Below are 12,962 nucleotides of genomic sequence, written 5' to 3'. Positions count from 1 at the left end.
GCGATATCTAAAGGCCAGGTGATTCCTAATATCAATCATCATATCATAATACCATTTATGACTCCTCATTACCATGCTTAGTCCAATGTAGATATATATATATATATTTTTTTTAATCTATATTATTTGTTGTGAAAAATAGCCGCCTACACATTTAGAAACAATAGCTACAACATGCCAAAGTTGTAATATAAATATATAGTAAAAAATCTATTCCCTTAAAAGATTTTCTATCATAAATTCTACAAGACAAACATTTACCACAATAACTGTTGCTAGAATAAGGGTGGTCATTAAAAAGCTTTCTAATTTATATTGATGCAACGTGATGTTTTCTTCTCTTCTCATCAGTCTTTATAGTTTATGTGGCTGTTTTAGATTATGTTTGACTTTCTCCATTGCGTATTGAGTAGTAAGTTCTCAATAGAATCAAATGGGTCGCACATTTTATGTTGTGATAGGTGCTAGTTTTGGTTATTGGTGGGTTACCTCCCCCACACACCCCTGCAAACTACACCCCTGCCCTGAATGGTTCAAATAACAAATACAAATCTGTCCCTTATAGTGAACTTTATGCATAAAATGTTTAATTACTCCAAACAGGATCTCACCTTGCAGGCTCCTGGTAGAAGATGAAGTTTGACATACGGATCTGCCAGGCCATTAAAATCCATGGGTTTCAGACCCTAAACCAAAAACAAGCCGTTTTAATGGACAGGAATCCTACATAAAAAATATATATAGAAACAAAGGAGCCCTGTTGAGGTAGAACAAACTGCTAAAGGGTAAATCACCTGCAGGTTTTTGCAGTGTGAGTCACAGATAGGTGTGAGTGTGTAGTGAACTGCAGAGGTGTGAGATGGACGTTACCTTGGCTCTGATGATGGTACAGTGCAGTGAACTGGTTGCTCTCTCATACCTCAGTTCAAACTCTAACGTCCCCAGTGCAGCTACACAATCACAGGAATGATAGTATAAATGTTAATAACATCACTACGAAATCTACCATAATACCTGACAGGAAGCAGATTAAACGATCCATTATGAAACACAATTAGGAGGCGTGCATATCTGACAGATGGTGAGATGGATAGCAACACTGCAAATTGAAATATTAAGCCAGTACTAGCCTATGCATATTGCCAACGCAAATGCAATACAAGCTTAATATTGCAGAATTATTAAGATAATTCCTATATAATTTTACCAGGCAAATCAACAAAAATTAAAATAAGGTAGTATGATCAACATAATACTTTGCTATGTACAATATAGCTAGGCCTATGTATTTCTGCAGGGAATATAGCAGACCGGATGCCCCTTTGTGGATTTGCATTACCATATGGATAATAGAATAATATTTATTAAAACAATAAATTATATTTGATAACATATATCTGACAATATATTAGTTTGTTTGTTTGGTTTTGCTTGTTTTTTTTTTTAGTAAATGGAAGATTTATTTTCTGTTTTGTTTTTTTAAACAAGATTTTTTGTCATTCATTTTTTGACATAACTAGGATATTTATTCAAATATAGGCCACACCACATAAGCTATAACAGATTAAGTAAAATTATAATTTATAATATAGTATAGGCCTAATACATTTAATATGGTTGATTTTACGAAATGTTTTTCTCTTAAGTTTTTTTTTTTTTTTTGACAGCTATGAAATTACTTGCCTGAGGTCAGGTGGCATTGTTTTGGTGTCTTTTCCCACGGTCTAAACACTACTTGTGCGATTACTTGAAAAAAGATACATTAGAGTAAGTTTTACTGAATCTTTTCAACATACCTTCTGATTATTATTCATATTTAACGTTATATCGTGCTATAGCTAACTAGGCCTAGTAGTAAAGAGGAAGAGATTATCCGACCGCTCGCCGTTTGAACAGTGGCGTCGACATAGGTCTATCACGTGACATAAAAGTACGACAAAAGTACGACATTTGTTGTTTGGATTACGCGGTGAAACAAAGATAATTAAAACCTGAGACTTTGTTAGAAAAAATAACAACTACAAAACAGTAAAAAATAAATAAATCGTATAATCGCTTTGCTCAATCATGCCATATCCGACACGAGTTCACGAGGGTTATGCGATGCTGGTGTGCTGTCCGGAGGGAGGATTCCGGGCTCGGAGTTTTGGCCCGAACCCAGAGTAACGTATTCCCCTCGGCTGTGATAATAATTAGGACTAGAAGTGAGGAGATGATGCGGTGGAGGGATGCTGATAAACTGTAAACGAACAGAGGTAAGTCTGCTGTATACTAAACCTCTTATCGTTAATAAACCTCATTTAAAATAACAGCTATGCCCATCTTTGTTTTCCTGGAACACACACACACACACACACACACACACACACACACACACACACACACAGCCATGTTTATGTGATTTGTGAGGACATTCCATAGGCGTAATGGTTTTTATACTGTACAAACTGTATATTCTATCCCCCTACACTGCCCCTATCCCTAAACCTACCCATCACAGGAAACATTCTGCATTTTTACATTAAAAAAAAACACTGCTTAGTATGTTTTTAAAGCCATTTGAAAAATGAGGACACCCAAAATGTCCTCATATATCACCTATTTTCCCGAGTGTCCTCATTTGCAGGTGTGTTATCATAAAAATGTCCTCAGTTGTCATGAAAACAAACTCACACACACACACACACACACACATGTGCTTATATAGCCCTATAGGCTATATAATTAATACAAATCTTCATGTTTTTACTATTATCTCATTTCATATCATCATAACGAATGGAAACATTTGAAGTAACATGATAATATATTTTTCTCTAGCTTAGTTGTTACTGAAATCTTTTGGAAGATTTATACTGCTATAGGTTATTGTTATTTTATCCAGCACTGTGCATAGCTTATGCCTACAAGGCACAACAAACCTGGTGTTCCATATATTATTGTTGGAAACATTTGTGTGTGTGTGTGTATTCTGTGAATTTTAAAAAGCAATTTTAACCAGAAAAATCTAAAATTTATTCCCAAAATCGTGCAGGCCTTTCTCTTGATATCAGTATGTTCACTTTTTTTTTTCAGGGCCCAGATGCCACTGAGGACTTCAGTGAACATGAACATGGTAAAGTGAAAATCAAACACCTTGGAAATGAAAGGTATGTACAATGTTTTTAGGAATGGCACAAAGGTCTCTGTCTTTGGATCATTGTTTTCAATAAGTGCTTTTTTGGCATTTGTTGTGTGTATCTTTGGACTATGTTGTGTTGTAAATAAATCCAAACAATTTAAAAGCCATTCTTTTTTAAATCTCCTCATTTACAGTATTGTGCAAGGTTGCTCAGAATGACAGGGCCTGATAGCTCCTAATAGGGCCGTTAGGGGAGGGTCTTTGTCTTTCTCAGGTGTGAAAACAATACATATTAATGACCTCTGCATAAAGCTTTTTCACACAAAACACGTCATAAAATTTTTAAATCAATATATTGTCTTATCTGAATGAGCAGTCAGGGTGATTTTCACATAGTTTTAGAGCAAATATTCTAGGCTACGTGATACAATTTTCAAAAGTCTTGTGAAGAAATAATCAGTATGGGTTTCATGGCCTTATTTCAGTGAGAATTTTTTTTTGTATTTTCACAAACCACGCATAAATGTCATTATCTCAAAACTACAAACTTTTACATACATGCTGCTGATATATTATCGTAGCAGAGTTTGTGCTGAATACAGTGTAATTAGACTTTAGCCATGAAAATGTCACAAGTAACAGAAATAACCAGAAATGTCAGAGCATGTCAGAACACCTCCAGGGCCCAGAAAACAGCTCAGACCTTAGAGGGTTAATAAACCTCATTTAAAATAACAGCTATGCCCATCTTTGTTTTCCTGGAACACACACACACACACACACACACACATGTGCTTATATAGCCCTATAGGCTATATAATTAATAAAAATCCAACAATATTTTATAAGAGCCGAAAATATGTGGATATTTGGAACTACTCAGAGTTTTAGGGGTTATGGATGGGGTTTGAACAACATTCTTATCAACCTATAATTTACAAACTATGAATGTTGTCCTAGGACTAATAAAACACACCCTTATTTGTCACAGTCACCTCTGAGATGCATAGTTTCTCAAAACTCCCATGATGCATGCACTCACATGTGACCACACAGATTGGTTATGTGCTAAGAGGCCACTGACTGTACAACTTATGTAACATTATTATACTTCCATGATACCTTACAATTACAGTTGTGTGTTGATGTGTGACTAAATAGTCTCCCTTGGATGTGTGTGTGTTTTTTCTGCAGGTATTTAAGCTTACAATGTCAAAACTTACTACTGTCATCGCTGTCTGAACTGCAGATGTCCACAGATGTCTCAATGCTGCTTGCTGCTGACAGAGTCCCACCCCCTCCCCTCGCCCCTGCCTGGAGGGGGGACAAGAGACTTCCCCTCGTTCCTCCAGAGGTCCCAACCCCTGGGCTAAGAGCCAGTGGAGAAGCAGGGTTAGGAGAGATGGGCTCAGCGGTCGGGGAGAGTCGGGGGAAATAGGCAGAGATCTGTCTAATTGGTCGTATGGGGCCAGGACAGACGTCTATGGCCATGTGTTCCTGGATGGAGATGGTAAGCTTTTTTCCCTTACGCACCGTCATAGAGCTAAACCAGAGAGAGAGACAGTTATTTTGACACTTATTCACTTAGATGTGCTTCATCCAAAGCGACTTAAAATACACAGACGGTTCCACCAGAGTCACCGGCGGTTACAAGGATAGTTCAAGTGAAAAGTCATGCATCATTTACTCACCTTCATGTTGTTTCAAACGTGTATGACTTTCATTCTTCTGCAGAACACTGTTTTTTGTTCTTACAATTCACTGAATTTATATTTTTCAGAATATCTTCTTTTGTGTATCACAAAAGAAAGAAAGTCATACAGGTTTGGAATGACTGAGGGTGAGTAAATGATGACAGAATTATAATTTTTGCGTGAACTATCCTAGCTTCGTTCACACAGCAAGCCTAAGTGCTTGATTCTGATTTGCTGCTCAGATTACACATTTGTTTATAAGGTGATGGGCCACAGAAGCTAGTGAATTTGTGTGCGGGCGACAAGGAGGATGAAGACCAGGAAGTTTGCTTGTATAGAGCTGTCACCATAATACTTGTGAGTTCTAACACCTTGCTGTCCATGCGCTGACTACCTTCGCTGCTATCTTCCACCAAAGAACTACCGGTTTGTAAAATCTTGGAGTGTCGAATTCTGATAAAACTGTTCAGACTGAGGTTGCATTGCAAAAGATTGGATCTGTATCTGGTTTAGTACCACATATGAAAGTGTCACAAATCAGAATAAAAAATTGCAGATTCCATGTGCTGTTCCCACTGTCATGAAAATAAAAAAAACACTTTTGCCTGCAGTCTGAACGAAGCCATAAGTGCCTTACTCGAGGGCATGTGGTAATAGGCTTGGGGAAAGACGTGAGCTTGGTGTTAAAAGCAAAAATCCATAACCATCAAACTTCCCACTATTTCAAAAGCAGTTTCATGAGAACAGATGTTCATGTAGTCCACCCCAGCATGGCAGAAATTCACTACTCAGATCTTGAGGGCACTTGGTTTCACAGAAATGCATTTAGTCTTAGAATCTCCTTTGAATGTTGAGGCCATTGAATTTGAACCAAAGAGCTGTTCTTGTTCTTGAAAGGAGTTGTAGACATTTTACTGGATCTAGAGACCCGTGTTAGAGACCAAAACCAAACGTTTCTTTGTTGCGTTCTACTTTAAATGCTTAAACGTTGCTTAAATGCTTAAACGTTGAACAGACACAAATATACATGAGAGTTACAACTTAGTTGCTGAGTGGAGCTGCAAACTACAGCAAAAGAGCAATAGGCTAGAGGCTGTGAGTATGAGTAGGTACAAAGCGAGTGAGGAAAGTGAGGAAAGAGTGGCTGGAGGTTCAGAGTTGGACGAGAGTGGGCGTTTGCATGCTGCGGCTTAAGAAGTTTGTGCTGAGCTCTAGCTTTAAGAACTCGCCATCTAAGCCCTGCTCTGGTTTATTTAGAAGTCGTGAGCAAAAATCTATGCTTGAAGCCAAAAGCAGTGCTTGGCCGATTTCCTCTTCCCTGCAGGTTTACTCAGTTTTATTCGATGTAAATTGAAACGGGTAAGCCTTTGTGTCTTCCTTTCTAAATTAAAGACCTTCTTCCAGAGACCTCTTAACAGCCTTGTTTGTTGTTGTTTGTTTTGACAGACTGTCAGATACGCATTTGATCTGTAATACCTCCAGAGACTGAGATAAATTGACCTGGCTTGTCAAAACTGTTTCTGAGTTGCCAGACCTGTGTGCCACAGCACACTTTCAATTTCAACCTGCTTTTCTAACCCTCAACGTGAGCCGAGCTGGAAAACAGGGCAGCAGTTAAGGTTTGTCAGCTAGCTTCACTAAGCGCTTTCCTTAAAGCACCACGAGAACCGCAAATGAGCCAGTTTCAGACCCCAAAATATTAGTTTTAAGAGTTACTGTGCTAGAATGAGGAGAGGATGGGAAATGGGTTAAGAGAAAGAGAGAAAGTGAGTGAGTGTGTAATTTGATAAGAAGTGAGAATGCACTTTTGACTTTATTCGTGGTTCTAGCCACAACGTCTTGTTTCTATGGTACGCTTGATATGCAGAAGCTCCCCTGAGCGTTTGCAGCTAATCCCAGCTGAAATAATTGAGAATTTCAATCAAGAAGATCATTTTAAAGAGCACATGTACTTGGGTGGTACTATGGAACAGTCAGCATCATTGTTAAGTTTGGACAACCTTGAAATACAAAAGGAGCTATATATTATTATGTATAACACTTTTTTTTGTTGCACTTTATTTTTCTGTACGTGCACTTATGTGTAATTACAGTGTACTTACCTAAGAAAGTGGGTAAAGGTTAGGTTTAGGGCATAGTTATTACCCAGTTATTTTAATTACTATAATAAGTACATACTATGTACATGGGGAACAGGACTGTAAAATAAAGTGCTACCTTTTTATGATAAAATATGGAAATATTAATCATTTTAACATTCATATTTTAACTATAATATTTTTGTTTTATCATTTATTTACTATACACTACTGTTCAAAAGTTGTATTCAGCAAGGATGCATAAGGATCAAAAGTTATAGTTAAAACATTTATAATATATAATAGATTTCTATTTCAAGTAAATGCTGTTCTTTTCAACTTTGTATATATAAAATAATCCTGAAAAAATGTATCATGGTTTCCATAAAAATATTAAGCAGCACTACTGCTTAATAATGATGCTTAAAATAATGATGATTAAAATTCAGCTTTGCCATCACACAAATAAATTACATTTTTAAATATATATGTTATTTTAAATTGTAATAATATTTCACAATATTTTAGTTTTTACTGTATTTTTGATCAAATAAATGCAGCCTTGGTGAGCAGAAGAGACTTCTTTCAAAAACATTAGAACATCTTGCCAAGGGAGACACTCGTAGCCGTAGTTTCAAAAGAAGGAAGAATTCAGGAATAGGACACATACTCATACATATAGTAGCTGACCTTTAAGGTAATTTTGAGTTATTTTGCCCAATAGCACATCATTACATGCCATTGCAGCGATTTCTACTTGTCAATCCATCAGGGCGTCCACTGTTTTGACAGGCACCATGGCTGTCTCCACGGTGGTGGCAGGTAACTTGTCATAATGGCATTGGTGAAGCACCGCTAATGAGATCATGACACATGGACGCTAACAAGATTAGCGATTAGCACAGTACCTCACGCTTAGCAGAATTTTATTTCTCAGACTTCAAATCAAATCTCTTCCCACCACCTGCTGTACATAATAATACGTGTCTGTGATGTTTATGAAACCTGTTTATTTCATTATTTATTTAAACATTTTCAATGATTTGCAATTCACTGGCGTGGACTGGAATCTAAGGATTATTTTTCAACCCTCAGACTGAGGGAAATATCAATTTGTATCTGAAGTCATTATGTGACAAAATGAGATTTTGGAAATGATACTTGCACACTAGAACAAATCTGAATAATAATATAATTTTTATCAACCAAATGTGATTGTATCGTATATATTTTTTCATTTTCTGAGACGATTTCTTCAGAGGTAACCATGTGGGCTCATTTCTATTCAAAAGTGATTTTATGTGTTTCAGAAACTTCCAAGCCAGCGGTGGATTCGAATGTAATCTAATTTGCATAGATTTTATGTGTGCTTCTTCTGGTGGGCAACTGTAGACCTCATTAGTGCAATCTTTTAGGAAATCTATTGTTTAACAACCCAAATGGCTAGTGCAATGCTAGTTAAGTCAATCTAGAATTAAGTAAGCTGTCATGTTGGCACTGTTATTTTAATGTCATCAATAAAAAAAGAAAAACAAACTTGCAGTAACTTGTACGCTCTGCAGTGTGTCGTGGCAGTGTGCACACTAAGAAATATATCCGTAAAATAGCAGAAAAGGTACTGGCGGCTCATTACCAGGAAATCATCCTTTTTATTTTACATACATTTACGTTAACTCTAAAACACAACGTAATGCAGTGTAAATTTCAAAATACAGGTAAAACACCTGTAAAAAACAAATACGGAAAATTCCTTCAGAACAATACAGTATATTGTGCCCTGTTTAGAGTGCAGTTCTCTCGCCTACTGCTTTGCAAAGTGAACTGTGCGCATTGCGCAATAACCCGCTAACTCTGTGAGTGCAGTCACAAAATGAATGAATGTCAGTGCTTGAGATTGGATCACAGCAAGACATGAAGAGGCTGTTGAGAAGACGCCTCGGACTGGGGGGTGGGATGTGAGAGTGAGAGGAAGTAATGAAGAGAGATATTCCAGTACTGTATATTACTGACATGTTTGGCAGTGGGTTGTCACAGTACATAATGACACTGTTGGCATTTAAAGCCAAACACAATGGCTAGATGTGATTTGGACTGCTGTCAACATACTCTCTAGCTGATCAAATTAACAAGCTGACTAAGCTGCACAATACTTTAATTGTGTAACTGACACATGTATCTGGTTATGCAGACCCTTTTCACTTTTTCACCATCTCTGTCAGTTGTCTCATTCAGTGTTTAAAATTCTTGTTCAGTTCTCCGCTGCTTCTGCCTGGAGTCTAAATCTGCTCATGCTGACATCTATCTCTATCTATCTATCTATCTATCTATCTATCTATCTATCTATCTATCTATCTATCTATCTATCTGTATTTATGTCTATCTATCTATCTGTCTCTCTAAACTCTCTCAAGTGTCTCATCAGTGCTATCATGTTCTCTTTTATTCACACAAGATCAGTGGTCCTGATGAGAAGCACATCACCGTTTCACAGTCAGTCACTGTGTCACTCAGACACTGATGGATTACCAGAGTGAGACAGAGAGAAGTCCGCATCGCACGCTTTCCAAAAGAGATAAAAAAAAAAAAAACATCGCATGCACAGTATCTCATATCACAGTATCCCCATGTATCAGATTTTTCACATATATTCTCTCCATCTAAAGTTAAGATTATGCAAAAACAAAACGGCAAATGAGAGTTGAGGGGTGGAGGGGAGGGGGGAGAGAAACAGGAAGAGAGTGAAAAGGTTAACGTGCATGCATACATGAGTACATTAATACTTAACGCAGAATGAGTGCAGGTTGTGGGGGCGCACGGACAAGGACAGAAAGAGAGGTTAAGGGGACCGGCGGTAAATAGAAAGAGTGGACTTTATGATCATTCCGCTTACAGAAATATAAACAGAATAACACTGCAAGAAAGGGTTAACAATGAATTGACTAATTACCAAAAAGACAGAAAGCGAGGGAGGGGTTTGCAAAGAGAGGGGCAAACAAATAAAGGAAAAAACAAGAAAATGCTGGGAGATTCAATTACATAACAGATACTAGGAAGTTCCATGCAAAGATAAATAAGAAGGATTTTCTCTTACCTTTGATTGTGTGAGTGTGAAAGACTCCCTCATAAACAAGTGAATTCCAAAGCACAGGGGTCTGCACTAACAGGTGGTGCACGAGAAAGAGATAGAGAAAGGGAGAGAGAGAGAGAGAAGAGGAGGGGTAGGGAGAGACAGAGAGGGAGAGAGGAGGAGGAGGAGATAGTGAGGAGTGAGTGTGTAGCATAACATCAAAGAATCTATAGGATTACACATGCAGAAATGTGAAGAAGAGGAGGAGGAAGAGGGGGGGGGGAAGAATGGTGGAGAATTTTGTTAGAATGCGCAGTAGCTGGAGAAACAGTGTGATGGATGGATATGGAAAGAGAAACTGTGTTTGGACTGAGCCACATGTGCAACAATTTTACTTGCACAATGGCTAATTCCATTTCCTGTGGGCATGTTCTCTGCTTGTTGTTGTAGTCTCTCGCTCTCTTTCTCTCTGTCGTACTGTGCCATATTATTTTAGTCTACATTAATTTGCACTGTCAACATTAATAAGCAGGGCTCTGTTATCAGTGACTGAAAGATTTAGATTCCTCTTAAAGGGATAGTTCACCTAAAAATTTAAATCATGTCGTCATTTTCTCACTCTCATGTTATTCCAATGTCATGAAAAACAATACAGGACCCCACTGAAACTGAAATATATTCTTTTCTGTTCCACAGAAGTAGGATTGTTCTACAGGTTTTGAACGACATGAGAGTAAAAAAGTAAATGATGACAACATTTTCATTTTTAGGTGAACTATCCCTTTAAGAGGAATCTTAATCCTGCATATAGTCACTGATAAAGAAGCCCTGCTTATTAATGTTACAGTGCAAATTAATTCATGTAGGCTAAAATAATAATTGTAAACACATCACACAGTATGACATAGAGAGAAAAAGAGTGAGAACTATTTCTTTATCCCTGTATTGCACATACTGTTTTTAATGCAGTATAAATGATCTGCATGTATTTATGCATGCTTGTTTATGCATATTATGTTTCTGTTGTCTTAGTTGCTGGCCTTGCAGTGTGTTGCAGTGGTGTAAGGGTTCTCACTATGTGCCAAAGGAAGCATCTGTCTCTCTCCCTCCATATAATTTGCTCTAATGATGCCTAATGATACATGCGTGAGAACACACACTCCTACACACACACACACACACTTGCACAATACAATATCAGAACACTTTGTAAAATCAGAACCCAGTCTTCCACAAAGATTTTTTTTTGACGAGGACTCACTGATCTTATTCCACCTCAACTCTCTTTCTAACTCTCTCGCTCAAGACAGGGAGGATTAAAGATGGTCCGTAGCATGAGCAGTCGCTCGTTTCTTTGTTTTTTCTCATTAAAAATCTCCCCTGGCTTCATCCCTTTCTTTTTTCTATGCATTTCACCCTTACTCTTCCCACTCACTCCCACTCCCGTCCCCCCCCCCCAATCTTTCCATCTTCACCCAGAGGATCTTTTCCTCTGGCATGCTTAAATATACATGTGCGATTGAGATGGAACGAATGAGAATATTTTTGTGCATCTCTTTCTTTTGTGTATCACGTTGGCTCAACCGCCTCTTTCACCGGTGTGTGGCGTTTTATATTGTCTGCTTATGAAATCACTCGCGTTGTGCCCCTCTCTTAATGCAACTCTTTTTAGGACGCTATCGCGCTGATCAGAGGCACTGTGGTCCAGATGTAATGAAAGCAGAGCTAAGCGCCTGACAGATAGCAGAGATAGCACACAGCGAAAAAAAAGCCTCCTGTTACCGCGCAGGCCCGCCATCCCAATTAACCAGCATCATGCTACCCATCAGCCCCGCAGCCTCAGTACGTGATCTTTTTTGTCTGAGATCATGCTGTTATTAACATACTCAGATCAATGTCTTATTGAACCGCTCTAATTAGGTTCTATTCATTTAATGTAAGGCATAGAGGTCAAGTGGCACTCGATCAGAAAGGCCCGGGCAATTTCTTATTGTGGAGGACTGGAGTTGCTATTAAGAAGAAACGAAACAAGTTAGAAGTTCAAAAGCCAGCAACATTGGCAGCATGGGACTGGTTTTGTTGTGATGGTCATGATTCAGATTTCATAACTTGCAGAATGCGGATATTACATGATCGCTATCGCAGGATTGAAGACCTTATCTTTCAGTGTCAACATTGAAACGCTGCACAAAACATTAAACAATATGTTGTTGCTTTTTTAAGAGCTTTTGTGATATGATTGAATTTTGCTGATGCCTCTCATTTTGGATTTAAAATAGGGATTTGGTTTATATTTCTGTTAACACTGAACTAAATATGCCTAGTCTTCAGGGCATATTCCTGACACCAATCCATATTGGATTGGTATTCAGAGGATCTGGGCTTCAGAAATGCCAAATGTTTGTGTGAGTGACAATTTTCAAAAAATATTTTAGAAATGTAACAATGGAAACTTTTCATGAACTGATTTCAATGCCTTCTGTAAGGGACTTTGGGTTTTAATGTAAATTTTTACCTTTGGGATGACATTACAATTAAAGTTAGTTTGTGTTCCAAGTTGCCAAAAAACACACACATTAAAACAGGAATTAGTGGTAATAATTAATGAAAATTATATATGAAGATACCTATTTAAATTTTTTACTGGGTCCCAGGAGGCACTAACATCTAACTAGTTTGACTGCTTTATATTATGCATAATGTATGGCATTGTAGATATTGTTTTTTTATGTTGTAGAGACCAGGAATAAGCGAACAGGAGCACCAGCCCCTGAGGTTGCGAGACAAATTTAAGGTATAAACAAAAATGTAACACCTGGTTTATAATGATATTTATAATAATTGCAAATAATCATGTTAATAGATGTATTCTCTAGTATTATCTGAATCAGCAAGTTTAATTTGATATATAACAAATCATTTAAACAAGAAATATAATTGCTGAGAAGATGGGGAGGGAGGGGAGCACTCTTTGTACTTGACATTAATCAGGGATAATTTAG

The 12,962-nt window shown here is 37.6% G+C and overlaps 1 protein-coding gene across 1 annotated transcript in view; it reads right to left on the bottom strand.

Moving 5' to 3' along the window:
- doc2a (double C2-like domains, alpha) overlaps positions 1–10,122 on the bottom strand; it is a 30,349-nt gene extending 20,227 nt beyond the window's left edge. The window contains exons 1-4 of the mRNA XM_084130443.1: positions 9,985–10,122; positions 4,345–4,664; positions 871–950; positions 612–686 (exon numbers count right to left, since the gene is read on the bottom strand). Coding sequence (XP_083986569.1) covers positions 612–686; positions 871–950; positions 4,345–4,660 — 471 coding nt within the window. The 5' untranslated portion in view covers positions 4,661–4,664; positions 9,985–10,122. The remainder of the gene's footprint in view (positions 1–611; positions 687–870; positions 951–4,344; positions 4,665–9,984) is intronic.
- Positions 10,123–12,962: the final 2,840 nt, after the last annotated feature.

This window comes from Abramis brama (genome assembly GCF_963993115.1).
Source record: "Abramis brama genome assembly, chromosome: 1".
In the NCBI taxonomy this organism is placed as follows: Eukaryota; Metazoa; Chordata; class Actinopteri; order Cypriniformes; family Leuciscidae; genus Abramis; species Abramis brama.
Note: the sequence above shows the minus strand (reverse complement) of the source record. Positions and strands in the feature narration are given on the sequence as shown.